Source organism: Chinchilla lanigera, unplaced genomic scaffold (assembly GCF_000276665.1).
Source record: "Chinchilla lanigera isolate Chin_1 unplaced genomic scaffold, ChiLan1.0 scaffold00021, whole genome shotgun sequence".
NCBI classification, from domain to species: domain Eukaryota; kingdom Metazoa; phylum Chordata; class Mammalia; order Rodentia; family Chinchillidae; genus Chinchilla; species Chinchilla lanigera.
This window is the reverse complement of record NW_004955422.1, coordinates 19,628,237-19,655,292: the sequence shown is the minus strand read 5'-3', so window position 1 is coordinate 19,655,292 and position 27,056 is coordinate 19,628,237. Positions and strand designations below refer to the sequence as shown.

The window sequence follows — 27,056 nt, the reverse complement described above, 5'->3', positions numbered from 1 at the left end:
GATTCTCGGTACCGGAAAACAAACAAACAAACAAAAAGAATGACAACAAAACCATCTGGGGGGGGCGGTCAACACAAACATCAAGCTAGTTATCAATTTTCAAAGCCTCTGCTGGGGGTCTGACATCTGGCAGAGGTGTTGGACAAGCTGGTTGCCCTGGAGATAGTGCAATCACATATGTCACACTCTCCTCTGCCCTGGGTCACTCCTTACTTCTCTGCAGCCTCTGGTCTGGCTGCAGGAGGCTCAGCACAAGCTAATCTGAGGAGGTCCCATGATAGGCCAGGGAGGGAGAAGAACCCAAGCCCTGCCCGCCTCTGCAGGACCAGCCTTTCCTGCCTCCTTCTGACCAGGTGTCTGGCTGCACATGGGACACCACAGACTGGCAAGGCACTTCCTGCACCACAGCTAGGGAGGGGCCAGTCTCCCCTTTTTCAGTTAGAGGATCTGAGGCCCAGAGTGGAACAGCAGCTCACCCCAAATCTAGGACTTCTTCACACTCACGGTCTTTTTGCTACCCCCATCCCCACACCGCTAAGCCTCAAGCTCGCATCTCCTGCTCTTCTTCCAAGCTGTCCTGCTGTCTGCTTGGGCCTTGAAATTGTCCCAACCCAAGCTGCTGTTGTGGTATCTGACAGAGACCCTGGACCTGGGAGGTCGGGGCTACTGAGAGAAGAGGCAAACCTTGCAGCCCCTCTTTAGGGCTCACTGGCTCCTGAAAGGGACCTGGCGGGGGGGCATTGGGAGTGGCCCAGGCAACTCACGCCTCTTCCACTTCCCCCCATGGTCCTTACTTCTCCTTTTTGGGAGGCCTGGCCCAAGTCTCCAATTGGGAGGGGGGTCTTTTGGGGGAAAACTGGGGGAGGTCAGGCCCAGGCTGGGCTGGCTGCTCAGTCCTGTGACTCGTGGGCCTGGAGAATTCCCCCCTCTCTCCCTGCCAGGCTTCTTCACAAGGCCCCCATTGTCCAGGAAAATCATGCCATTGTTTCCTGCCCATGCCCCCCCAGCTCAGGGACACCCCCCACCCCAATCCCGCCGACAGAAACTCCGGCCTAGGACTGGGGTCTAGGAGGTTAGATGCCAGGCTCAGAAAAGCTGAGGGCACCTTGCCTGCCCTTCACCACAGCAGCTCAGACTCTGAGAGGGAAGCAGAGGAACTGGAGGGGGGGCACAGTAGGGGAGCAATCCCTGGCTCCTTCCTCTCTAGCAACCCCCCCACCCCCAGCTCTTTCCTCCCCTGCAGGCAGCTGGGCTAGGGAGGGAGCTGGGGCAGGAAGCCAGCCCAGGGGCAGCAGGAAACACAGGAAACTGTGGGGAGGGTGGGGAGCTGGAGCCTGGGCTATTGTTCCATTTTTTCTGGAAAGAAAACGGAGGAAAAACAGAAGACAGGAGCCCCCCACCCATAGCCCTTTGGGGAATCCCCCGTAAGCTAGGGCAAGGTGTGTGTGGGGGTGTCCCTAGATTATTAGGGCCCAGGGGTAAGGCTGAGAGTTGGGAACTGGCTTCTGGCACAGATGAATGGGGAGTGGCTGGCAGGTCTTCTCTGACCCTTCCCTTCCAACCCTGGCAAGGACTTGAATATCACTGAGTCCTGGTGCTCATCTCTCCCGCACCCCTTGCCCATGGTCAGCCAAGGCCTGGAAACTCAAAATATCCATGCCTGTCTCTTCCAAGAATCTCTGTGGCTCTCCAGTGTCCCCACTGGGTCTGCCCCCACCTCCATCCCCATTCCTGCATTTCTTACCCCTGAACTCCAGCAGGGCCTGGTCCCAGCGCCCTCACCCCGCACACACACCTCTATGCCTTTGCTCTTGTCAGGCTCTGCCTACACACCCAACTACATGCCTCTCTAAAGGCTGCCTGCTCTGGCCTGGTTTGAAGCTTGCCTGCCTCAGGATGGCCCCTGAACCTGTCACTTACGTGTCTTGGACCCATGATGGACAAGCATGTTGGGGGTTTGAAACGCTGATTCTAGGCTGGGTCCTGCTGGTCATCCTGCTCTCCTACGGCCATTTCCCCTCCAATGTACATGTCCACAGCTGAGGACCCACTGTCAGGCATGGTGTGTGAGGGTTTGCCCAGGCTGTGAAGCCATTTCAGCCTCCTGGTCACTCCCTGTTCAGAGGCTGAAATTGAGGCTTTGAGTTGAAATAACCAGCTAGAGGCCATGCAGCCAGAGAGTAGGGCCAGCATTTCAATCTCTACAGAGCCTTGACCTCAGTGAGAAGTGGGGGGCTTCCCCTGAGATCTGTTTCCTGGAGGAGCTGCTCACTATGAGGGAAGGGAAGGGGAGAAGAGACCAGCAATACCATGAGAGTGGTGAAGCTCAGGGAAGGAGAAGATAAGGACCACTGGCCTCCAGGGGACTTTCTTGAGATGGTGACTGCAGTTAGGCAGGATGCTGATGGCCCACCTGAGAGATCTGAGTTTTGTAATCTGCCCAAATGGCAGCTCCAGGCTAGGATCAAGGCTCCTTCAGGGGCAAGAAGGGGAGCATTCTGCCAAGTGGCTGGAATTCCTGCTTTGGCGCCAGTACAAGGCCAGAGGTACCCCTGGTCAGCTGGACTCCCCTGGGCAGGAGCTCTGACCTCAGGCAGATCCCTTGTTAAAGGCAGATGAGGGGTGGGAAGAGGTAGGTACCTGGGCCATGCCACCCTCCAGCCACGCCCCTGGGAACTCACTGTTGTTGGACTTGAGGTCACGGTGGATGACAGGCACCAGGGCCTCACAGTGCAGGTAGTGCATCCCACGGGCGATCTGCACGGCCCAGTTGACCAGCACGTGGGGGGGCACGCGCCGCCCAGCCAGGGCACGGCTGAGGGGCCCCCCAGCTGCATACTCCATCACCAAGCATAGGTTCGGCTCCTCCAAACACACAGCTTTGAGGGCAATGATGTTAGGATGTGCCAGCATGGCGAAAAGCCGGGCTTCCTGGCGAACACTCTCAGCTGTCACACTGATGTCCTCATCAGGGTCCTGGCGAGCTGCCTTCACAGCCACCAGCTCCCCTCTCCAGCTGCCACGGTAGACCTTGCCGAAGCCACCAATGCCTATCACCTCTTCCAGTCGCAGCTCCTGGAAGCTGGCCACCTCGCAGGGGGGCGGGCCGCCACCCCGAGACACATAGTTGGATGGAAAGATGCCCACCTGGCCGCCCACCTGGCCCGCCCACCAGCCCTCATCTCCTGAGATGGCTGCATCCCGAGACAGCACCTCGACACGGTCACCCTTCCTCAGGGCCAGCTCATCCTGCCCACTGGGCTCATAGTCAAACAGGGCTGTCCACACAGGGTTGGCATAAGCAGCCGCCTTTGGGGACCCCTCTGGCCGGGCTCCACCACCTCCCCCTGTTCCCCCACTGCCACTGCCGTTCCATGATCCCAGAGGGCTCTTGAGGAAGAGGTTCTTCAAGGGCTCCATGGCCAAGAGCTCGCGTTGGAATGTGCGGGCGGTCTTCTCTGGGTGCCCGTGGTCCCCACCCCTGCTGGCCGGTGAAGCCTTAGTGCCAGAACCTGGGCATCCGGGCTCTGGCCCTCAGCCCCAGACCCACGCCTCTCTGGGGAGCCAGGAGTGTCGCCTCCCGGCCCCCCGCATCTCGGGCTTCTAGAGCACGGCACCTACAGCAGCGTGGTCAGGCTGGAGGGGTGGGGCCCTGGGGCCTCCTGAGTCTCACCATGGCTGCATTGGAGGGGCCTGAGCGTCCCTGGGTCCCGGAGTAGTCCTAGGAGGCTGGCCCTGGCGCCAGCCAAGTGTAAGGTGGGGCCTGCCAGGGGCAGTGCCTGGATTCCCGTGGGTCTTTATCCAGAATGTGGAGGGAGAGTTCCCCGTTGACCTGAAGCTGTCTCTTCTTGGCCCTGGTGTCTCTGGCCCCACAGCTCCGACCCCGTTCCCTTCTTCCTCCTCCCTTTGTACTTTGGCCCCGGGGGCGGGAGGCAGAGGTGGAGGGTGGAGTTTCACTTTTTTCCGCTCTTCTCCCTCCAGCAGGAAACAGCATCAGATGACGCGGGCGGCTTGCACCGCTCCCCTCTCGGAGGAGGCTCCAGCGGCTGGGCTGGGGAGTTCCCAGAGAGGCGGGCCAGGAGAGGCAGGAGGACAAGGCTAGCCCTAGAACCCCCATCACAGCAGGCTTTGGGACCTAGGAAGAAAAGCCCCAGGCGAGGTGGTCCGCTGCTCAGGCCAGCCCTGCCCTCGGTATCTGAATCCACATCTGTAAAAGAGGTTATTGAGTCGCGCTTGAGAAGGCGCGACTTGAGAAGGCAAACCCAAGTACGGTCTTGGCTGCGAAGTTGCAGGACTATGATGTATTTTCTCTCAGCTTCACGTTTTTCGTATTTTAAATAGGAACAAGTGACACCGTTTTGCAAAGCTAGTGGACCGGAGGTGGGGAAGACTGGAAGACAGACGAACTGGCTGTGCCTCCAAGCTCTCTTGGAACAGACTCTTCTACACTTCTTTCTCTCACCTGGGAAATAACCCGCTTCTTCACGTCCCTTCCCCAGTGGGCGGAATCCTGAGACCGTTGTCCAGAAGTATGCCCCAAATTGGATTTAGAATAGCTGAGTCACACAACCGCTGGGTAGTGTTGACACCAACTGACTCAAGGCCTGTCACTTTAAAAAAGACGACACCATCCTACTCGACTATTCCTGCCTGTTCCGCAGGATCTCTCTCTCTCTCTACACAGTAAGACTGAGTTCTGACCCGGAAGTAAACGCTCATCAGGGCCAGGGGCGCCCGTGACGTAGGAGGTCTAGCAATAAAAGGGGCGACCAGAGAGAGGTGTGATCCAGGAGGGCCGAAATTTTAGCGTAGTCTTGGGAAGTTCACGCCTACATATTTTCCCCGCCTCCTGTAACTCACTGGAAAAGCTTTGCGTCAATTATTCGGCCACTACCCAATGGCTACTCAATTACCCATTCCGTTCCGCCCAGCTGTCGGGTCTTCACCAGGTTGGCCCCGCCTGGATATGCGCATGCGCCCAAAAGCTGCGCCTTTGGATTTCTTTAGACTGCGCACGCCCAAAAGGCTCTCCCGTACTGTTTCTCTGCTCCGTCACCTCTCTGCGCTTGCGCACTCGTGCTGTTACTTTTTTTTTTCCTTTTCCGGGTCCTAACTAGGTCTATCAAGCGCATGCGCCACTGTAGGCTGGCAGCTCGCGGTTTCTTCCGGCCTCCTCCTTGGGCCGGTACCGGCAGAAGCGGGGCTAACGTAAAGCCCTTAGGGATTGACTTGAGACCCCAGAAGTGGACCTCAGGGTCCCAAGGCTTTCACGGGTCTGCAACCAAGGAAGCGTTGCCTGTACTCCAGGAGCACCCACCCCCACGCCCACCTCTGGATGCCGCCGACGGGTGCCCGGCCCGTGCCCCGCGCCTGCCTGCTGGTTCAGCCCCTTGGAGCAGCTCTGGGCCGGGGTTCTGGGCTCAGACCCCACCCCTGATGCCGGCCCATCCCTGCACTCGTGCCTCACGCCGCTGACCCCCGCCCGGCCCCGCCCCCTGCCCGCACCCGCGCCCCGCCAGTCCCCTCCCCCGCTGGGGGGAGACCATGGCGTGAGCGCGAGGCGGGGCCCTGGGGCCCTCCGGCGCCAGGCGGGGCATGGGCCGGGGGCCGCCCCCATGAGGGTCCCAGGAGGGGGGCGCGCGCTGCAGCGGCGGGGTCATGGGGTCTCAAGTGTTGCAGATCCTGCGCCAGGGGGTGTGGGCCTCGCTCACCGGAGGTTGGTTCTTCGATCCGCATCAGAGCACCTTCTCCAACTGCTTCCACCTTTATGTCTGGATCTTCCTGCTCACCTTTCCATTCTTGCTGTACATGGTGAGACACTGCTGACACCTGTAACTCCTGTCGAGGAAGGGAGGACAGGATATCGTAGAGATTGGGCAGCCTGGCAGGGATTCGCAGCCGTACCTGGGGTGCTGGACTGTGGAGAGAGGAATTGGTGTAGAATTTGCGTGTGTGTGGAGATGCCAAATTCTTCCTTTCCTGGGTCAGGTGACCTTGAGCCATTCAAGCAGGAGACATTCCTCTGCCAGGATCTTCATATCGGTTATACAGAGGGGTGATGAAGTCTTCATGGAAATTTGTTAATCCTAGCCATGTGCCTGGTGGCAAGTACCCCCCCAGGGGGTAAGGCTGTGTGAGAAGCTACCTGATTTATTACCACTTTCAGGTCCTGCCCCCCAGCCTGATGGTAGCCGGTGTGTACTGCCTCGTGGTGGCTGTCATCTTTGCCACCATCAAGACTGTAAACTATCGGCTGCATGCCATGTTCGACCAGGGGGAGATTGTGGAGAAACGCAACTCTACGATGGGAGAGCAGGAGGAGGAGCCTGCCCAGGCGGACAGCAGCCTGCCCAGGTGGGTGGGGCAGGGGCTGTGTGGGGGATGGAGCGTTCTCAGTGCCTTGAGCCTTAAGAGGAGAGAGCAGGACTGGGAACATTGACTCTCTCATGCATTCTGCAGTCAGGTATGTAAAGGAACCCTTGAGAGTGGAGCAGTGGTGAAGTTGGGGAGAAGTATGATATAGAGGGAGGCGGTCAGCTCAGACCTGCTTCTCCTTCCTCCATTAGGGACCCCGGAGTGGAGATGACAGTTTTTCGGAAAGTGAGTTCCACACCTCCGGTACGCTGCAGTTCCCAGCATTCTGTGTTTGGCTTCAACCAGGTCTCGGTGAGTAGTCCTGGTCCTCAGCTTCTCACTGCTTTCCTGGGAGCCAGTCTGTTGTGGGTGGGTTCTGAGCCTGTCCGGTTTGCTCCTTCATGCATCTCTCTCTGCTCAGGAGTTACTGCCCCGGATGGAGGACTCTGGGCCTCTCAGAGGTAGGTGGCTGCTGCTCAGGGTTGGAAGGTGGTAAGGTGGAATAGGTTGATCTTGTTGACACCTTTGTGCCATGGTTGCAGATATCAAGGAGCTCGTGCGAGAGCAGGGCAGCAACAATGTGATCGTTACCTCTGCCGACCGAGAGATGCTGAAACTCAGCTCACAAGAGAAACTGAGTGAGTGGGCATGACAGGGCGGGCGCTTGTGGGAAAGACCAAATCTTCTGTCCTTGAATCACCCCAACTTTTGCTGCATCTTGGGGCTGTCTTTGCACTTGTGGATAGAACTGGACCGTCAGGGAGAGCAGAGACCTAAGCGCCTGTTAACACCACTTTCCTTGGCAGAACAGCCATCTGACTTTCTGTCTTCTTCTGACAGTTGGAGACCTTCCCCAGACGCCCCCAGGAGCTATCCCAGACACCTGTCTCCCCAGCACGGACTCTTCGGAGCGTTCTCCCTTGGCCGGAGATGGCGCTCCCTGGGGTGGGAGCAGTGTGGCCGACACTCCCATGAGCCCCTTGCTGAAGGGAAGCCTCAGCCAGGAGCTGAGCAAGAGCTTCCTGACTCTAACCCGGCCTGACCGGGCCCTGGTGAGGACCAGCAGTCGACGGGAACAATGCTGGGGAGCCAATGGCTACCAGCCCCTAGATCGGCGGGGCTCTGGTGAGCCCACACCCCAGAAAGCCGGCTCCTCAGATTCCTGCTTCAGTGGCACTGACAGGGAGACCCTGAGCAGCTTCAAGAGCGAGAAGACCAACTCAACACACCTGGACAGCCCACCTGGTGGGCAGGCCCCTGAGGGCAGTGACACCGATCCCCCCTCTGAGGCTGAGTTGCCTGCCTCACCAGATGCTGGGGTTCCCTCGGATGACACATTGCGTTCCTTCGACACAGTTATTGGAGCAGGGACACCACCAGGCCCTGCCGAGCCGCTCCTGGTTGTGCGGCCCAAGGACTTGGCCTTGCTGCGGCCTAGCAAACGGCGGCCACCCGTGCGAAGACACTCTCCACCTGGCCGTGCCCCTCGAAGGCCACTTCTTGAGGGTGCAGGCTTCTTTGAGGATGAGGACACCAGCGAGGGCAGCGAACTGAGCCCAGCCTCCAGTCTCCGATCACAGCGCTGCTACAGTACCGACAGCTCTTCATCTACCTCCTGCTACTCCCCTGAGAGCTCCCGGGGTGCAGCAGGCGGGCCTCGGAAGCGGCGGGCTCCTCATGGGGGTGAGGAGGGGACTGCTGTGCCCCCTAAACGGCCCTATGGGACTCAGCGGACGCCCAGTACTGCCAGCGCCAAAACACATGCGCGTGTGTTGAGCATGGATGGGGCCGGGGGTGATGTCCTGAGGGCTCCCCTCGCTGGCTCCAAGGCTGAGCTGGAGGCTCAGGTGGGAGTGGAGCTGGCTGCCGCTGCTGGTGAGCCTGCTGGACTGCCTGCTGAGGCCCGCCGGGGACCTGCTGCCAACCAGCCTGGCTGGCGGGGGGAGCTGCAGGAGGAAGGTGCTGTGGGAGGAGGTGAGCATGGGCTGCAGGGGTGGAGTGGGCAAGGGGAGCTGGGGGCATGGGTTTAGGCAAAGGGTAGGTTAGAGTGGGCCTGGTCAGCATCAGCTTGCCTGTGTTCCCAGCAGCAGATGGATATGGACTCAGTGGTTGAGTGACGTTGTGTGCCAAGTGTCTTAGGTTGGGAGGACTCATCCACCTGCTCTTGGTCCTGGGGTTAGCACTGGAGCCTCTGGTCCCTGAGGACGCTTGTCACACATGCTCATTCTCCAGCCACAGTGGGGCAGGACAGACCACTGTCTCCCTTAATTCCAGAGGAGGAGACTGAGGCATGAGTGGCTAGGTGACCTGGCTGGGCTGTGAGCATTGTTGGACTGGATGCGACCTTTGACTCCATGCTGTAACACCTGCCCCCAGCCCATTCCACCAGCACTGATCACCCTCTGTCACTTATATTCGGGGGCCTCTCACTGGCAGCAGCGGAGGAGACAGGCAAGCGGGAGTGCTCGAGCAATGTGAGGCGGACCCAGGCCATACGAAGACGCCACAATGCAGGCAGCAACCCCACCCCTCCAGCCTCTGTCATGGGCTCCCCGCCCAAGTGAGCATCTTCCCCCTGGGCCACCGGGCAGGTTGAGGGGCAGCTGGCTCCACCAGCTGCTGACCTAGGGCTACCCTTTCCCAGCAGCCTGCAGGAGGCCCAGCGGAGCCGGGCTGCCTCCCACTCGCGGGCGTTGACACTGCCCTCTGCCCTGCACTTCGCATCTTCGCTGCTGCTCACACGGGCCGGTGCCAATGTGCATGAGGCCTGCACCTTTGACGACACCTCTGAGGGTGCCGTGCACTATTTCTACGACGAGAGCGGTGAGCCCCTTCCCGGCCAGCCCAGCGCCACCGGAAGTATAGGTGTCCTGTCGTCTTCACTCTGCTGATGAGGGAGCCAAGACACACCTGAAGTCACAGGCTGAGCCAGTGGTGGGACAGAGCCAGACCCAGAGCCTGCTGACCACGGGGGCCAGGTCCTTGACCTGCAGGCTCTTCTATCCAGGTCTTGGTCCCCAGGGGCTGGGCTGCCATGCCAGGCTTCTTTCTCACTCAGTGGTCCTGGTTGCCCGCGTGAGTGCTGCCTTGGTACACCTGTTCCTGACAAGGTGCCTTGTCTCTCACACCCGTCTCAGGTGTGCGGCGCTCCTATACCTTTGGCCTGGCTGGAGGTGGCTACGAGAACCCTGTGGGACAGCAGGGGGAACAGGCAGCCAACGGGGCCTGGTGAGTGTTCAGGCTGGCGTTTTGCAGGCAGTGGTGTGGTGTGCTGTGTTGCCCAGGAGCACTCCAACCCAGGCATTCTCTGTCTTCCTCTGTCAGGCTGGGGCAGCTCCATTTTGGGAGGAGAAGAAGATGCGGAGCATTAAAAGGAGGCTTGGGTGGATGCCAGGGGGACCCTGGCTCTCTGATTCTTCCAAGTGGGAGCTTCCAGGAAGTCCAGGGCCTGCTACCTCAGAAAGGGGAAGAGAGGGGGAACTTGTTCAGGCTAGGAGGGGGTGCTTCTGCCTGCTGCTTCCTCACCCCAATGCTCCTGTTCCTTTGGGACCCCAGTCATGGCTTGGCTGTGGCCTTGACCCCACCTCATCTGGGAACTTGCTGATGACCTTGATCTTTATGACTGCTGTACCCACAGGGACCGCCACTCACACTCCTCCAGCTTCCACTCTGCTGATGTCCCTGAGGCCACAGGAGGCCTGAACCTGCTACAGCCAAGGCCTGTGGTTTTACAGGGCATGCAGGTGCGCCGGGTGCCCCTGGAGATACCAGAGGTGAGCAGCTGGGGAGGGCTGTGTGGGAAGGGGACCAGGTGGTGAGCAGCTTGCTGAGGCTGGCCTGGGAGGGCCAGCCACCCTGAGGGAGGGCTTGGGGACTCTGTTGTGCTGCATCTGTCCTGACTTTTGAGGGCTGCCCGAGGGCGTACAGGCTTTGACACTGAGTGGTTCAGGAAGGTGTGTTTGCTTACTCTGCAGCCGTGTCTGGAGTGTCTTCCTAATCTGTAGGGGCCCTGGTAGAATGAGGGGAGTACAGGTCTTTTCCTGTCCAGGTCTTGTTCCCAAGGGTTGTGTTGCTATGCCAGGGGGCACGTCATAGGGCTGTTTCTCATTAAATGGCTCAGTTTACAGGCACAAAGAGTGTTTGCAATGGTACCTCCAAAAGTAGCGGCTCAGTTTGCCAGTGAATGAGCATGCTCTTCCCCGAGCCAGGAGCTTTCTTTAGTGTGATTGCCTGGGGCGTTCTCTGTTAATGCTTCTGGTCTCAGTATGGTTATTGGTAGTGTCAGCTTTTTTTTTTTTTTTTTTTTGAGACAGGGTCTTAGTCAGTAGTTCAGGCTGGACTTGAACTCACTATGTAGCCCAGGGTAGCCTTGAACTCACTATGTAGCCCAGGGTAGCCTTGAACTTGCTCCATTTCTCTTGCCTTAGCCTCCTGAGTGCTGGGATTAGAGGCATGTGCCACCATTCCCAGCTGAGTAGTATCTTTTTTTATTCCTAAAAAAGTCTTAATTTGTTTTGTTTTGTTGGGGTTTTTTTGTTTGTTTGTTTTTTGATACTGGGACTTGAACTAAGGACCTTGTGCTTGCCAGGCAGGCACTGTGCCACTAAGCTAAATCCCTGACCCAAACGTCTCAATTTGAACTGTAGGTTACATGGTCAGTTCAGGAACACAAAAAGTACTAAAAATTCATAAAAATACTATCGCATTTTGTCTGTTGTCCCAACTGCATGAGTGCCTGAGGCAGGGGGATCACTTGAGGTGAGTTCAAGGCTAGCCTGGGCAACATAGCAAGACTCTGTCACAAACAAACAAATGATCTGAGAGTTTAAAGAATAATTCACTTTCATGAAAGAATAATTCTAAAAATGCTGGGTGCAGTGGTATGTGTTGGTAATCCTAGCACTCTGGAATACTAAAGCAGGAAGATCCCAAGTTCAAGCCCCATCTGGGGGCCGAGGATATAGCTCAGTGGCATAGGCGCCTGCCTGGCAAGCGTGAGGTCATGAGTTCAATTTCCGGTACCAAAAAAAACCAACAACAAAACAACAAAATAAATAAATTCAATGAAATTGTTAGTATTTAGGGCTGGGGATAAAGCTCAGTGACATAAGTGCCTGCTGGCAAGGGCAAGGTCCTGAGTTTGATTCCCGGTACCAAAAAATAAAAATAAAAATAAAAATAAAGTCAAAGCCCCATCTGGGCAACTTAGCGACTTAAGTGAGACCCAATGAAAACTGTAGCTCAGTGCTTGCTGTGGCAGCACATATACTAAAAAATATAGTGCAGTGTGAAGGCCCTGGATTCAATTCCTGATACTACCACCAAAAGAAAAAAAAAATCCTAAAAGGAGTACACCCACATATCTAACACCCGAGGCTCTGGAAGTGGCTCTGGAAGCCTCCCTGTGCCCTTTCCTGATCACTTACACTTTGTAACCATCACTGGGGTCAGCGTCATCCTCCCTCTCCAGCTAATGGCTACCTCCAGAGGTAGGGGTTGTACAGCTGAGCTCCTCCATTGTGTCCTTTTTATTCTGTCCACAAGGCTGGACCCATAGCTATGCCTCTTGAATGGTTTATTGGGGAGATGAGGAGAGTGGGAGTGGGGATTGAACTCCCTTTGCATTAAGGCCGTCTTAAGGCCTTTGCATTGAGCTATATCCCCAATCTCCCTTTTTACAATTCTTTTTTTATTTTGAGACAGGGTCCATATAGGTCTCTAAATTGCCCAGGCTAGGCTAAAACCTGTGATCTTCCTGCCTCAGCCTTCCAGAGTGCTGGGATTGCAGGTGTGTACCATTGCACCCAGCACCGTGAGTGTTTGTTAAATGTAAGGCACAACAAATCTAAACAAGCGAAGCAGCTCACAGAGGGCGTCACAGTGCCAGCATTGGGGTGCAAGCCAGTCCTCAAGACTGGGAGCTCTGTGGTCCTGATTGGATGGTCACGGTGACAGTGATGACTTGGGAGGAGGAGGTAGCGTTTGTGCCAGATTCTAAAGGACAGGGTGAACTTCACAGAGCCTAGGACAAGGCAGGAAGTGCATCTGATTGTGGAAGATGGACATGGTAGTCAGTGACGAATCTGGTAGCCCGCACAGCCATCAAGCCTTGTTCTGGGAGCCCAGAGTAAGGAGCAGGCCCTTGTGACGAGGGCCAGGACAGGCTGTGGGGCTGCTCAGTGTGCTGAGGGAAATAGTCACCCACGCAAGTGTGCTGGGGATGGGGATGGCAATGGATCATGGGGGTGGTGGGGCTGATAGCCGCGGCTGTGGGGACTGCAGTTTGACCTGCTGGACCAGGACTCCCTGCACGAATCCCAGGAGCAGACCCTGATGGAGGAGGCACCACCCCGTGCCCAACACAGCTACAAATACTGGCTTCTTCCTGGCCGCTGGACCTCTGTGCGCTATGAACGTCTTGCCCTGCTGGCCCTGCTGGACCGGTGAGTGTCCACCTGCCATGGCTCCCATCCCCAAAGAGCCTTAGAACCTTTGCTTTCTGGACTCTCAGGACCCATGGAGACAGTTGTGGTGTTAGAGAACCTGACTGTGCCTCAGTAGCAGTGGCATTTCTTTAGGTTCCTCTGGGGTGCAAGAGGCAGCCAAGTCCTGGAGTGCTATAATAGCCTTGTCTCTCTGAAAACCCTGCTCAAGACAAACACTTCTCAGCTCATTATTTTTTATTTGCTTCTGTGTTCGATTTAATTTGAAAATTGAGTGCTGTTACCTAGAGAGGCACATAATAAACCATTTGCTTTGACTTTCTCATTTCTTAGAGGGGAAACTGAGATCCAGAAAGTCCGATAGAAAAGTCAAATGATTGTTCTTTGTTTAATGTAGAGAACTGGACCTAAACCCACATCTGGGCTTCCTGTCTACCAGACTCTGTCCTGGCACATGACTGTGTGCTGGTTGGGTTTTGCCTGTGTCTGTTTTTTGTTTTTTGTTTTTGAGACAGGGTCTTGCTATGCTGTTCAGGCTGGCCTTGAACTCACTTTGTAGCCCAGGCTGGTCGTGAACTCGCAATGATCCTCCTGCCTCAGCCTCCCGAGTGCTGGGATTACAGGCGTGCGCCACCATGCCCAGCTGCCTGTGTCCATTTTGTAGCACCTGTGGCGTGGTTTATTGATTGTAGCCATGTGTCACCACGAGCTAGAGGTGGGCAGTTCATAAGAGTGACAGTACCTCAAGCCTCAGCACCTGGAGGAGCCAAAGATTAGGACACTGGGTAGGAACAGGATAGCCTCCTGGAGCAGGTGCAGCCCCACCTTCCCCTTCGAGGTCATAGGTTTGGCTCTTTAGAGGCCAAGAGGCTGGAATGAGAAGAGGCCTGGAGGAGGTACTCTAGGACAGAATCCTATGTCCCCGACTCCCCACCAGAAGGTGGGCCAGGAGGGCCATGCCCTGATGTACCTGTCTCCATAGGACTCGAGGGGTGATGGAAAACATCTTCGGAGTTGGCTTGAGCAGCCTGGTTGCTTTTCTGGGCTACTTGCTGCTGCTCAAGGGCTTCTTCACCGATATCTGGGTTTTCCAGTTCTGCCTGGTCATTGCCTCCTGCCAATACTCACTACTCAAGGTCAGGCCTTGCGCCCTGGTCCCCTTCCACCCACCTTTCCCTGGACCTTCCCCTGCCCCTTCCCATGGAGAGGGTAGCTAGGAAGCAGATAAGGTGCTTAAGGTACCATGTGACAGGTGAGAGCACAAGGCCCAGACTGCTTGGGATCCTGCCCGGTCACTCACTCATCACTGCCCAGGGGGAGGGCTCAGCAGGGCCCTGGGTCTTGTTGCCAGCATAGCTCTTTCCCCTCCAGAGCGTGCAGCCTGATGCAGCGTCTCCCATGCACGTGAGTACCCACAGAGCAGTGTGTCTCACCGGGAAGCCCCAGTGGGCCTGAGCCCAGGTGGGAGGAGGTCACAGCAGGGCTCCCTCATCCCCCAACAGTTGCTCCCACCCTGCCCAGCTCTCTAGCTTGGAGCCAGGGCCAGGCCTGGGCTGCATGGTGACAGGCACATACCTGTGGGGTGGGCAGCAGGGAAGTCCCAGCTCCTCACACGCTGACTCCACAGGGCCACAACTGGGTGATTGCGTACAGCCGGCCTGTCTACTTCTGCATCTGCTGTCTGCTCATCTGGCTGCTGGATGCCCTGGGCTCAGCTCAGCCCTTCCCACCTGTGTCCCTCTATGGCCTCACACTCTTCTCTGCCTCTTTTTTCTTCTGTGCCCGAGATGTGGCTACTGGTGAGACTGGGCAGGGTAGGGGTGGCCCAGGGGAGCAAGCCCCTATGGGTGGGCCAACGCGGGGCCCGTGGGCTGACTGGGCCTTTGTTTCTCCTCCTGGCCAGTGTTCACCTTGTGCTTCCCATTTGTCTTCCTGCTGGGCCTCCTGCCCCAGGTCAACACCTGCCTCATGTACCTGTTGGAGCAAATAGATATGCATGGCTTTGGGGGCACAGGTATGATGCCTCCAGGCGGCCCAGGGTGCAGGAGTGCATAGAGCCCAATAGGGCCCTTGGATTGGGTCTGTGTCTCCAGCCCTTGTGGAGTCTTCTCCTGCATCTAAAACATGGACACAGGAAGCTGTCCCCGCCCTCCCCTTCCCTGGCAAGTGGTTTCAACCTGAGAAAGTTAGAAATGCTGAAGGTCTCAGGGTTGGGGGAGCGGAGAACAATGGGGAGTGGTGTCCCAGGAAGTCAGCTCCGGGAAGATGGGGGGGGGGCAGGGGTGAGGGATGCCAGCAAATGAGAGCTGGCCTTCACATCTTCCTCCCTGCCGCACAGCTGCCACCAGCCCACTTACTGCACTCTTCAGTCTCACCCGCAGCCTGCTGGCTGCTGCCCTGCTTTACGGCTTCTGCCTCGGGGCCATCAAGGTAGGTGTGGCCTGAAGGGGGCGCATGCTGAGGCCAGCGGGGTTGTTGGGACAGGGCTGGGAATTGGGCTCAGCAGGGGCTTCTTGCGTGGGGACACCCCTGCCCCTACACTTACCCTCACTTCTCCTGACCAGCATGTGCTGTCCCCCCAGACTCCTTGGCCAGAGCAGCACGTTCCTGTCCTCTTCTCCGTCTTCTGTGGTCTCCTGGTGGCACTGTCCTACCACCTGAGCCGACAGAGCAGTGATCCCACTGTGCTGTGGTAGGTGCTGCGTGTTCCTGTCTGTGCCCACACACGTGTGCGCCATGGGTGTGTGTTTGTGTCTGTGGGCAGCAGGGGCTCGGGTCTGTGGATCAGTGTGTGTGGTGGTGACGGATAGACCCTGGTCTGCTGTGGCCCTTGGGGCCAGCCAAAGAGGGGGTGCCTCCCCAGCCCTGGCCCTGACTTCCTCCTCCAGGTCTCTGGTCCGGAGCAAGCTCTTCCCTGAACTGGAGGAGCGGAGCCTGGAGACAGCCCGGGCTGAGCCCCCAGACCCATTGCCAGAGAAGATGCGCCAGTCGGTGGTGAGGCATGAGTGCGGGCTGTAGTGAGGAGGTGGTGGCAGGTCCAGGGCAGGAGGGGCGTATGGCCCTTGGGTGACAGGCAGTGAGCTCTCTCTCTGGCCCTGCAGCGCGAGGTCCTGCACTCCGACCTGGTGATGTGTGTGGTGATCGCTGTGCTCACCTTCGCCATCAGTGCCAGCACTGTCTTCATCGCCCTGAAGGTTTGTGCAGCACAGAGCATCCTCCCCTCGGTCTCCATGGGAGCCTGCTGTTCCGAAGGGCCCGGAGCGGCTCCTGCTCCACTCAGTGGACTGAGCGCCTGGCCTCTCTCCCTGTCACAGTCGGTGCTGGGCTTTGTGCTGTATGCGTTGGCCGGAGCCGTGGGCTTCTTCACACATTACCTGTTGCCGCAGCTCCGCAAGCAGCTGCCCTGGTTCTGCCTCTCACAGCCTGTGCTGAAGCCGCTGGAGTACAGCCAGTATGAAGTGCGGGGTGAGTGCTGCGGGGCTGCCCGCCGCTGTCTCCTCTCCTGTTGCCCAGCCTGGGTATCTGTGCGGGCTGGAGCACCACCCAGTTTGGTGAGAGCTGTCATTTTCCTGGCTCAGGGTGCCAGCAGGGGGCAGCCTCTGCCCACATTGTCCTCTGCGCTGCCATGGCCCTGCACTTCTTTCTTGCTCTGTCTCTACGCACTTTCTCACTGCCCAGTTCATCCCGTGTGTGCTACCTTTTTTCTGCCCTCATTCTGATGTCTAAGGAGTTGGAAGTAGAAGTCCAGGGACCTAAAGGGGTCAGAATTGGAAACTAGTCACCAGTGGCATTTTAAAAGTGTTTCTGTTTCTTTGTTTTTGGTGACAGGAATTGAACTTAGGACCTTGTACTTGCCAGGCAGGGGCTTGTGCTACTGAGCTATATCCTTGGCCCTGTTTGTTTGTTTTGAGACAGGGTCTCAATATGTAGTTCAGGCTGTGCTTGAACTCACTTTGTAGCCCAGGATGTCCTCAAATGCCAGGCAATCCTCCTGCCTCAGCCTCCTGGGTGCTGGGATTACAGGCATGTGCTACCACACCCAGCTAAAAGTTTTTTTGAGACAGAGCCTTGCTGTATAGTTCAGCCTGGCCTTGAACTCACTAGATAGTCCAGGCTGACCTTGATATCTTGGCAGTTCTGCCGCCTTAGCCTCTCAAGTGCTGGGATTACAGGTGTGCCACCACATTCTGCTGCAGCTTGGCTTCTGTCAGTTATTTATTTATTTATTTTTTTGGCTTCTGTCAGTTTGAGCCAAGGGGCCTTGCACCTCAGCAGGGCCTATGGATCAGGGTCACCCCACCATTAGTCTTCCCAGCCTTCTGTAGTAACCTTTGTATAGCCCCAGTGGGTATCTGAGAGTTTCTCATCAGTCTTATTTCCACAGATAGTAAAATAAGGTAAAGCACCTGCCCCGAGCTTCTATTTTTGCTGCTGAAGATCAGTTCCTGCCACAGTCTGTAGGGACCCAAAGCAGTACAGTCCCTGGCTTGTTCACCCCAAGGTTCTGGCTGGCCCTGCAGTGCCCAGGCTTTAGGGCCCTAAGAAAGATGGGGCACGCAGAGGCCAATAGGCCACCTTCTTGTCGCAGGTGCTGCCCAAGTGATGTGGTTTGAGAAGCTCTACGCTGGCCTGCAGTGTGTCGAGAAGTACCTCATCTATCCTGCCGTGGTGCTCAATGCTCTCACAGTGGACGCCCACACTGTCGTCAGTCACCCGGACAAGTTCTGCCTCTAGTGAGGACCACCTTGCTTGCCAGGCCCCCATCCGCATTCCCGTTTGATTCCCACTGGGGAAATGGAGGCCCATAGAGGGAATGGCTGGTGTCTGGGGTTACCATCAAAGCCCTGGCATTACCCGTTGAAGCAGACATGCCCCCTTTACTGCCTTTAGACTGGCCGCCCCAGCAGACAACTGAGGCTCAGGGTGGGCTAGGGTTGGACCCCTATGTCCATGGCCCCTGAGCCCCTGCCGGGCACCGGATGCCTGCCCCTCACCCACAGCTGCCGGGCGCTGCTGATGACTGTGGCTGGGCTGAAGCTGCTGCGCTCGGCCTTCTGCTGTCCACCCCAGCAGTACCTGACCTTGGCCTTCACTGTCCTACTCTTCCACTTCGACTATCCACGTCTCTCCCAGGGCTTCCTGCTTGACTACTTCCTCATGTCCCTACTCTGCAGCAAGGTGAGCCCGTGGCTGAGACCCAGCATTCTTCTGCCTGGGTGGGAGAAGCCCTGCTCGGGGCCTTTGCAGGGGTGGCTCCAGAAAAGGGTCACTTCTACCCTACCCTTGTAGATAGGAAGCTGAGGCTTTTAAGAGTGGAGTCACCAATTCTCAGATCCTTTAGAGAACTGGTGGTCAGCCAGGATGTTGCCCCGAGTCTGGCCTATCCCACACCCACCTTCCTGAGAAGCAGTTGGTGTAGTGGACCTGGCCTTGTCCTCTGGAAAGAGCCTGCCTCTGAGTGCTGCCTCTCTGCCAGCCACAGCCCTGGAGACTGGATCGTAGTGGAGTTTCAGGAGCCCTGGGTTCTGGGTGTGCAGGTGCTCTACCAGGCTGTGGGATTCCCCCTTTGGGGCCGGAGACAGGTCATTTTGAGCAAAGGGCCACCCACTGCACTGTTCTGGAGGCCTGGCGTGGTAGCTGGGACCCTGTGCAGGCCTCCACTCCTTTCTCTCTCATGTGAGCATTTGATTTTCGTGTGCAGCCTGGCCCAGGTTGGTGGCCTCCAGGTTGGTGGCCACTCAATACCAGTCCCGGACCGTGACAGAATAGCATGAGCTGGGCGAGTCACCACCATCTCTGCCTACTTTGCACCTCAGACATCTGTAAAATGGAGAAAGCCATAGGAAGCACTGGGGTTTTCCTGGGAATTAAATGGCTAATCCTACCTTGTGCACAGTCAGGAGTTGCTCACAGTGTCAGGTGCCTCGAGCCAAGTCCAGAGAGAAAGGGCTGGGAATGATGAGCTTGGCCCCGTGTGGCTACCAGGGGGTAGCCCCAAGGTCCTGGGTGAGGCCTGACGTCTGGGGTCTTGGCGGATCCTACCTCCATGAGTAACCCAGTACGTTTTTTTTACCATCTCCCCTCGGCGCCCCTGCCAGCTGTGGGACCTGCTGTACAAGCTGCGTTTTGTGCTGACCTACATTGCGCCCTGGCAGATCACCTGGGGCTCGGCCTTCCACGCCTTTGCCCAGCCTTTCGCCGTGCCCCGTATCTACTGCCTGCTGTTGGGGTGGGAGTGTGCAGGGAGGGCTGCAGCTAGGGGCTGTAGGTGTTGGAGAGGGCAGCGGGAGGTCCCATGTGCTTGCCACCGCCTCCTTGACTTGTGCCCAGACTCGGCCATGCTGTTTGTCCAAGCCCTGCTCTCGGGGCTCTTCTCCACGCCACTCAACCCGCTGCTAGGCAGTGCTGTGTTCATCATGTCCTACGCCAGGCCTCTCAAGTTCTGGGAGCGCGACTACAAGTGAGTGTCACAGGAGAAAGCAGGTGTCACGGGTTCCTGGGGAGGAAGGAGGGAGGGGCTTGGAGTTCAGGCTGGACTCCAAGGCTGGAATGTGAGAGGGTGCGTGGGCACCATGGGGACACTTGCGGCGGTGGACTGATGAGGGCAGAGCCTGCCACTGGGTCTGGGTGTGAGGGTGTAAATGGGTGATGCTGGGTGAGTTCCTTGTGTCCCTGAGCCTTAGTTTTCTCTGCTCTGACAGTCTCAGTGGGGTGCCCAGGGTGACACCCACGCGTAGCTTGGGGGTGTGGGCTCAGAGGGTACCCAGTGATTCCTGGATGGAGGGGACATGCAGATGGGCAGGCAGGAGGAAGTTGTCCCCAGTGAGCGTCACCCTCTGCTGATACCCTGCTTCTCTTGCAGCACTAGACGTGTGGATCATTCCAACACCCGCCTGGTGACACAGCTGGACCGGAACCCTGGTGTGTACCCCGCTGTCAGGCCTGCCAGGGAGCCTGTCTTCCTGTCATTTCATCCCTTTGTCTTTCTGCTCTGGGTTCCAGGAGCTGATGACAACAACCTTAACTCCATCTTCTACGAGCACTTGACGCGCTCACTGCAGCACACGCTGTGTGGGGACCTGGTGCTGGGCCGCTGGGGCAACTACGGCCCTGGCGACTGTTTTGTCCTGGCCTCTGACTACCTCAATGCGCTGGTGCACCTTATCGAGGTTGGCAATGGCCTTGTCACCTTCCAGCTGCGTGGCCTTGAGTTCCGGGGTGAGCCAGGGCTTGGGGCGGGCACTGCATTTGATAGTGCATGGGGGCTACATTCCTGTTTGGCGTGGCCCCACTGGCTGGGTAATCTCATGCAAGGCACTTCACCTCCCCAGCCTAGGCTTTCCAGTGGGGTTGCTGTGGATGGCGTCTGCTCATAGCTGTGAGGTGGTGGAGCCTCTTCTGGCCAGGCCTTGTTTGTGCCCTGGTTTTGGATTCATGGTGACTGACCAGACTTCTGTGATGAAAGCTGGGCCTGGAGCTCTGGCTCCTGCCAGCTTGTTCAGCCATCTGTTGTCTCAGACCAGGGCTCAGTCAGCACCATGTGCAGCCCTGGTCAGTGACCCAGCTCTTTGCTCTTGATGCCTGTGTTGGATGTCAGCTTCAGAGGAGGCCCCAAAGGTGCAGGGGGGTGGCGGGTGTGGTCGCGCATGCCTGGAATTCCAGTACTTGGGAGGCTGAGGCAGGAGGATCACCACTCACCACAAGTTCAAGGCCAGCCTGAGCTACAAAGTGAGTTCCAGGACAGCCTGAACTACACAGTTAGAGACCTTGTCTCAAAAAACAAAAACAAAACAAAACAAAACAAAAATGGGTTCTAAGCAGAAGTCGTGAGTGCCACCACCTTAAGCAAATTGCTTTTCCTCTGAATTTGTGTTTATGTATATGAATGAGGGACCAGACCCCTGTCTTCCCCACTTCCTCCCTACCTGGCTGCTGGGAGTCAGGAGAGGAGAGGGGCTCACCTGTTAATCATTTGTGCAGAAACCTTCACTCCTGTGCTGGAGGGGAATAGCAGCAGGCCTTGAATGTCATGTAGGCCCGAGGTGGCAGGAGACAGGCAGGGCTTGTCTCAGTGGCCACTGACCAGGCGCCCTCCCCTGCAGGTACATACTGCCAGCAGCGTGAGGTGGAGGCCATCACTGAAGGGGTGGAGGAGGACGAGGGCTGCTGCTGCTGTGAGCCTGGCCACCTGCCACGCGTTCTGTCCTTCAACGCTGCCTTCGGGCAGCGCTGGCTGGCCTGGGAGGTGACAGCCAGTAAGTACGTTCTGGAGGGTTACAGCATCAGTGACAACAACGCCGCCTCCATGCTGCAGGTCTTTGACCTCCGCAAGATCCTCATCACCTATTATGTCAAGGTACGGTGGGTGGGGCACACAGTGGGACAGCTGGGTCCCTGCTTGAGACACTTACCAACCTGAGTGTCCTGTGTGTCCTGTATGCTGGAGTGTTGGGAGCTTATTTGGACTAAGGGAGGCAGAGGCCTCAGAGTTTAAGCATCCTGCACAGTGCTGCTGCCCGATAGCCAGCTTCAGAAGTCCCCATGTCTCTGACAGGATGTCTAGGCAGGAGCTTCCTATTGTCCCTCCAGACGGCTGGTCTTGGGCAGTGGATATGTGGCCAGGTGGGCAACACATGCGTGGATCTCCTTACCAAGGTGCTGGGCTGATGGGCCATGCTGAGGTCAGCCTTTGAGACTGTGAGCCCCATAGCCCACCCAGCTGTGATGGTGATCCCAATGCTGCTCATGGGGCTACCAAGTGGTGCTGCCTACAGAGGGACAGGGTCCGTGCCAGGCACCCCTCCTGAGCAGATAGCCTTTGCTGCACCCTCCCAGACCTCTGAAGCCCCCTGGTGTGGAAGTTGGCTAGCAGAGGTGAAGTGATAGCCGGGAGGCTCCAGATTAGGGGAGAATGCCAGTGCCAGGTTTTGAAGCCAGGCCTGAGGGTCTTGAGACCTGGTAGGATTGGTAGGGGTTGGTGAAACACAGTGTAGATATAGAAGGAACTCTGAACTGGGGGCTTTAGGGGTTCTCAGCAGTCTGAAATACTGCCACCTTTACCATGCCTCAGTTTACCTCTTAAGGAAATGGTGAAACTGCGTGTCTGTGAGTGATGTGGCTTTGTGGTTAGATAAGGCACTGGGAATTGGGTGGGTCAGTGGTCACTAGCGAGGCCCCTGCTTGCCTATAGGGAACTTTGGAGCTCCCTGTGGGGCCTGGCGGGGTGACCTTTTGGGGCCCAGGTGACCCTGCCCTCCTGAGGCTAACCTCTGACACAGGCCTTGCATCCCTGCTGTCCCTTTGCACCCACCACGGGCATCTTGTCTGTCACACACTGGAGAATTTCTGTCATTCCTTCTGTCCTTCTGCTCTTTGGAAGAGTTTGTGAGGTTCCCTGCCACTTTCATGGACAAGGAAGCCACAGTCCAGATAGGAACAGTCACAGGTCTAGGGGTCAAGGTTCTGTCCATCTTCCTGTCCCATCTCTCGATTGGTGGCCTTGTCCAGGTCACCTGCTGCCTCACACAAAACCCACTCAAAGCCACATGTGGGTTTCTGCTCACGGTACCCTCCCTGGGCTAGCAGGCTACAGTGTACCCAGCCCTGCAGAGGCCATCTACCTGCAGCCCAAAGGCTGGCCGGAGGTGTCTGGAGGCCTTGAGAAGCTCTGCTAAAATGCGTGGAAGCCTGATGTGGTGGCACATGCCTCTAATCCAGCAAGCAGGAGAATTACAAGTTCAAGTTTAACCTCAGTTACACAGGGGCTTGAAGCCTGGCCTGGACTATATCCTGAGACCCTGTCTGAAAAAAAATGGTGGAGTGCAGGGTGAAGCCTGGAAGGTCTAGGGCATCTGGGACCTGAAGGCCGCTGTGCAGGAAGCCCACAAGGTGTGCAGGAGGGTGGGATAGTGCTAGGATACAGCCTCCCCAGGCTTTATTTTCCTCTATGTTTTGTAACTTGGGGTTAAACCTAGGATCCTCACCCTGAGCTGCATTTCCAGCCCTTTTTAAGAAAAATACTTTGAGACAGGGTCTCTCTAAGTCATTAAATTGGCCGGGCATGGTGGTGCACGCCTATAATCTTAGCACTTGGGAGGCTGAAGCAGGAAAGTTGCCACAAGTTCGAGGTTAGCCTGAACTGCATAGCGGGACCTTGTCTCCAAAAAAAAACAAAAACAAAAACAAATAAATCACTAGATTGCCCAAGCTGCGCTGGAACTCATGCCTCTGTATGGCGAGTTTTTGGCCAGCTACACCCTCCCTCCCTCCCCAGTATAGACTTTCCCATCCTGCACCCAGTCGGAGTGCATCTGCTTGTCTCAGGGTAGCATGTGGATCCCTGTAACCTCCCAGGCTGCCAGCCTCGCTCTGTGCTTTATCCTAGCTGTGCCAGCAGTCTCCCTTCCAAAAAGCCCCTCTCCATTTGCCCAACCTCTGCTTAGAGGGCAGTGGCCTCTTAACAAGGGATGCAGGAGCCCACAGCTTTGGGTACAAGGTGTTTGCTACTGGCTTTGTTCAGATTGTCACCTGCAACTGCCTAAAGAGCATTTAGGACCCCTGACCTTTAGGCTGCCCCACTACCTCAGCCTAACTTTTCAGGCCCTGAGAGCTGGATCCCCCACTGCATCTTCAGGTCAGTTTGGCCTGCGGTGTGATGTCAGGCAGGGCTGTCATCTGAGCCTCAGTTTCCCTTATAAATGGGGTAGATTCTCAGGCCATCAGGAGGAAGCAAGCAGATGCTACCTGTAAGCACCTGCCAACTGAAGGTTCAGGACCCTCCAGGGCTGCTCTGTAAGTGGGGGCCCTTCCTGTTGGCTTCCTCATGCCTCCTCCCTGTTCCAGGAGAGGGAAGTCCCCTTGCCCGTGTGGCCTTGGGGAGCTCAAATGGGCTGCAGGAGGTGGGTGTCACAGGTCTCCTTAGGTTGGGACACCTCGCCTTCTGCCCAGGTGCCAAGGGCTGGGGCAGGCTCGTTCCCTGTACCTGATCTCTACCACTCCTCCCCCAGAGCATCATCTACTATGTGAGTCGCTCCCCAAAACTGGAGGCCTGGCTGAACCACGAAGGCATCACGGCTGCCCTGCGCCCTGTGCGGGCCCCTGGCTATGCTGACTCAGACCCTACCTTCTCCCTGAGCGTGGATGAGGACTACGACCTTCGCCTCTCTGGCCTCTCGTTGCCTTCCTTCTGTGCCGTGCACCTTGAGTGGATCCAGTACTGTGCCTCTCGGCGCAGCCAGGTTGGGTCACCACTACCCTAGGGCTACCCTACCAGGGTTCTAGGGACCTGGGCTTATTTTCTTCTCCCCTTCCCCTAATCCTGAGACTTTCATGGCCTGGCCCTTTCATGGTCCCACCCCAGGTTCCCAGTCCCAGGTCTGAACTGGGCTCTGGGGATGGGGGTCCTTGTGCCACAGCCCGTGGACCAAGATTGGAACTCGCCACTGGTCACGCTGTGTTTTGGCCTGTGTGTGCTGGGCCGCCGGGCCCTGGGGACAGCCTCACACAGCATGTCTGCCAGGTGAGTGCCCACATCCGGCTGGGGGTATGCTCCTCACCCCCCTGCTGCTCCCCTCCCACGAAGAGCTGTGTGTGTCTGGAAATCCACTTGGTACTTCTGGCAGTGTGGTTTGTCCACATGGAAAAGGCCTTTCCCCATCCTGACTCTGCACGTTCCTCACTCCTCTGAGGGACACGGGCCCCTTGGCATGATGAGGAGACTGGGGCCAGCATGAGGGAGGGTCTCAGCTCCTCAGAAACCTGAGAGTCCTGGCTCCTTGTCCTCGATCACTGCCCTGTTCCTCCTCCTGCCCAGCCTGGAGCCCTTCCTCTACGGCCTGCACGCCCTCTTCAAGGGGGACTTCCGCATTACGTCCCCACGTGATGAGTGGGTCTTTGCTGACATGGACCTGTTGCACCGTGTAGTGGCACCTGGGGTTCGCATGGCCCTCAAGCTTCACCAGGTAGGGAGTGGTGCGTCTGGCACTGGGCATTGTGCACAGGTGGGCGTGAAGCCTTTCCTCGGGGCAGGGGCCCCTGACCCCATCCTCCGCCCCCCCCCCCCCAGGACCACTTCACGTCCCCAGATGAATATGAGGAACCAGCAGCCCTGTATGATGCCATCGCAGCCAACGAGGAACGGCTTGTCATCTCGCATGAAGGTGACCCAGCCTGGCGGAGTGCCATCCTCAGCAACACGCCCTCACTGTTGGCGCTACGGCATGTCATGGATGATGCCTCTGACGAGTACAAGGTCATCATGCTCAACCGGCGCCACCTCAGCTTCCGTGTCATCAAGGTGGGGAAGGCCCCATCCCGCCCACCGTCCCATCCCCGCTTCCCGGTGTTGGCCACTGACCACAGTGTGACCCATGGCAGGTGAATCGGGAGTGTGTGCGCGGCCTGTGGGCTGGGCAGCAGCAGGAGCTGGTGTTCCTTCGCAACCGCAACCCCGAGCGTGGCAGCATCCAGAATGCCAAGCAGGCACTCCGCAACATGATCAACTCCTCTTGTGACCAGCCTCTGGGCTACCCCATCTACGTGTCACCACTTACCACCTCACTGGCCGGCAGCCACCCCCAGCTGCGGGCGCTGTGGGGCGGCCCCATCAGCCTGGGCGCCATTGCCCGCTGGCTCCTGCACAGCTGGGAGAGGTGAGCCCTGACTGCCACTCCCCGCTGTGAGGCCCCATCAAGGTGTCCTGGGCTCCCAGAGGGGGTCGCAGGGGTGCAGAGACAGGAAACGGTGCCCTCCCGGCCCTCAGTGAAGAAGTGCTGGACCCTGACCTCGAACCCTGAGACATGAGTCCCTCCCAGAGCTGACTGCCCCCAGAGGTGTCTCCTCTTCCCCGGAGCTGACAGTGGCCTTTGGTCTTCAAGCACAGTTGATGGCAAAATCTCTTAGAGATGAGGACCCTGGATCTCCAAGATGTTGGGTGCCTTGTCCTGAGGACTGGTGTTCCTCACAAGTCCCAGCCTTGCCTCCCCACCTGCACCCCTTCTCCACCCCCTCACCCCAGGCTTCATAAGGGCTGTGGCGCTGGCTGCAATAGTGGTGGGAATGTGGATGACTCGGACTGCGGTGGGGGCGGCGGCCTGACCTCCCTCAGCAATAACCCCTCCTTGGCACACGCCATGCCTGAGAACACAGCAGGTGAGCGGGTGGGGCAGGGCCGACTTCATGGGGCGGACAGCAGCCCAGCTGAGGTCTCTGCTCTCTTATCTGTCTTTCACAGGCAGTGGCGACCAGCCTCTCCCACCAGGCCCTGGCTGGGGGCCACGACCCTCCCTGAGCAGCTCTGGTGACGGACGGCCCCCTCCACTGCTGCAGTGGCCTCCCCCTCGGCTCCCAGGACCACCCCCTGCCTCACCTGCTCCCACCGAGGGTCCTCGGCCCTCCCGGACCCCTGGCCCTGGTCTTCTCAGTTCTGAGGGGCCCAGTGGGAAGTGGAGTCTAGGGGGTCGAAAGGGGTTGGGAGGATCTGATGGAGAGCCAGCCTCAGGGAGCCCCAAAGGAGGCACCCCTAAATCTCAGGTAAGGCACCTGTGGGAAGGTTGGGTCCCAGGAGGCCCAGGACTGCTTGCCTGCCAACCTGTCTGTCCTCCTCAGGCGCCTCTAGACCTCAGCCTCAGCCCCGATGTCAGCTCCGAGGCATCACCCCCCAGAGCAGCCCAGGACATTCCTTGCTTGGACAGCAGTGCTGCCGAGAGTGGCACACCTACTGGGGCTCCTGGTGACTGGCCTGTCCCTGTGGAGGAGCGAGAGAGCCCAGCTGCCCAGCCCTTGTTGGAGCACCAGTACTGAGTGGCTGGTGCCCACTGGATTCCATCCTAGGATCAGTAACTTGGACCCCTTCGGTGTTGCCTCTGGCCCTCTGTTGGATCATGGACCTGAGTGGCTTTGGCTTCCTTGTCTGAACCCTGACCTCCGGCTGCCTCAGCCAGAGTACCAGAACTGAATGGCCCAGACATCTGATCTTGACCCCAGATCTCTCACCCCTAATACATGGCCTGAGTGCCCCAAAGTGAGGCAGGCAGCCTCCTAGCCAGGTCCTAAGAGCCAAACCCATGGGCTGGTCCCGCTTTGAGCCTGTGGCCAGGACTGACTCAGCCCCTGGGTCTGCACTGCTGGCAGAGCTGGTCCCCAGGCCTGGACCTGGGGCTTGAAATGTGGTGAGGGTTGTTTCTTTTTCTTCCTTTCTTTTTATTTTGTTTTGTTTTCTTTCTTTTTTTTTTTTTTTTTTTTTTTGTGCTTCAAAAACAC

At 57.6% G+C, this 27,056-nt stretch overlaps 2 protein-coding genes across 9 annotated transcripts in view; one reads left to right on the top strand and one right to left on the bottom strand.

Annotated features, from left to right (window-relative positions):
• Window positions 1-3,922, bottom strand: part of Map3k11 (mitogen-activated protein kinase kinase kinase 11) — a 15,098-nt gene extending 11,176 nt beyond the window's left edge. Inside the window, exon 1 of one of the 2 annotated variants that reach the window (XM_005384473.2) lies at window positions 2,682-3,922. In XM_005384473.2, coding sequence (XP_005384530.1) covers window positions 2,682-3,420 — 739 coding nt within the window. In that variant the 5' untranslated portion in view covers window positions 3,421-3,922. The remainder of the gene's footprint in view (window positions 1-2,681) is intronic. The other variant, XM_005384472.2, reaches the window with a different exon arrangement.
• A 1,207-nt stretch (window positions 3,923-5,129) lies between these two features.
• On the top strand, window positions 5,130-27,050 carry Pcnxl3 (pecanex-like 3 (Drosophila)). Of its 7 annotated transcripts, none has more exons than XM_013513863.1 (35): window positions 5,559-5,811; window positions 6,167-6,354; window positions 6,567-6,666; window positions 6,776-6,815; window positions 6,897-6,992; window positions 7,195-8,328; window positions 8,794-8,914; window positions 8,999-9,177; window positions 9,492-9,582; window positions 9,992-10,127; window positions 12,637-12,797; window positions 13,780-13,933; window positions 14,169-14,201; window positions 14,425-14,596; window positions 14,701-14,811; window positions 15,136-15,227; window positions 15,380-15,489; window positions 15,686-15,791; window positions 15,899-15,991; window positions 16,112-16,262; window positions 17,386-17,530; window positions 17,798-17,975; window positions 18,896-19,004; window positions 19,128-19,257; window positions 19,660-19,718; window positions 19,800-20,015; window positions 20,900-21,153; window positions 23,804-24,034; window positions 24,212-24,315; window positions 24,610-24,757; window positions 24,862-25,092; window positions 25,173-25,447; window positions 25,813-25,946; window positions 26,029-26,327; window positions 26,403-27,050. In XM_013513863.1, exons 1-35 carry the CDS (start codon window positions 5,659-5,661, stop codon window positions 26,595-26,597), a joined length of 6,129 nt encoding a protein of 2,042 aa, XP_013369317.1. In that variant the 5' UTR covers window positions 5,559-5,658; the 3' UTR covers window positions 26,598-27,050. The 7 variants fall into 7 exon arrangements, 6 of the variants coding, with proteins under 6 accessions (XP_013369317.1, XP_005384531.1, XP_013369314.1 ...); XM_005384474.2 differs by having other exon boundaries at window positions 8,791-8,914; window positions 12,676-12,797; XM_013513860.1 differs by having other exon boundaries at window positions 8,731-8,914; window positions 9,002-9,177.
• Window positions 27,051-27,056: the final 6 nt, after the last annotated feature.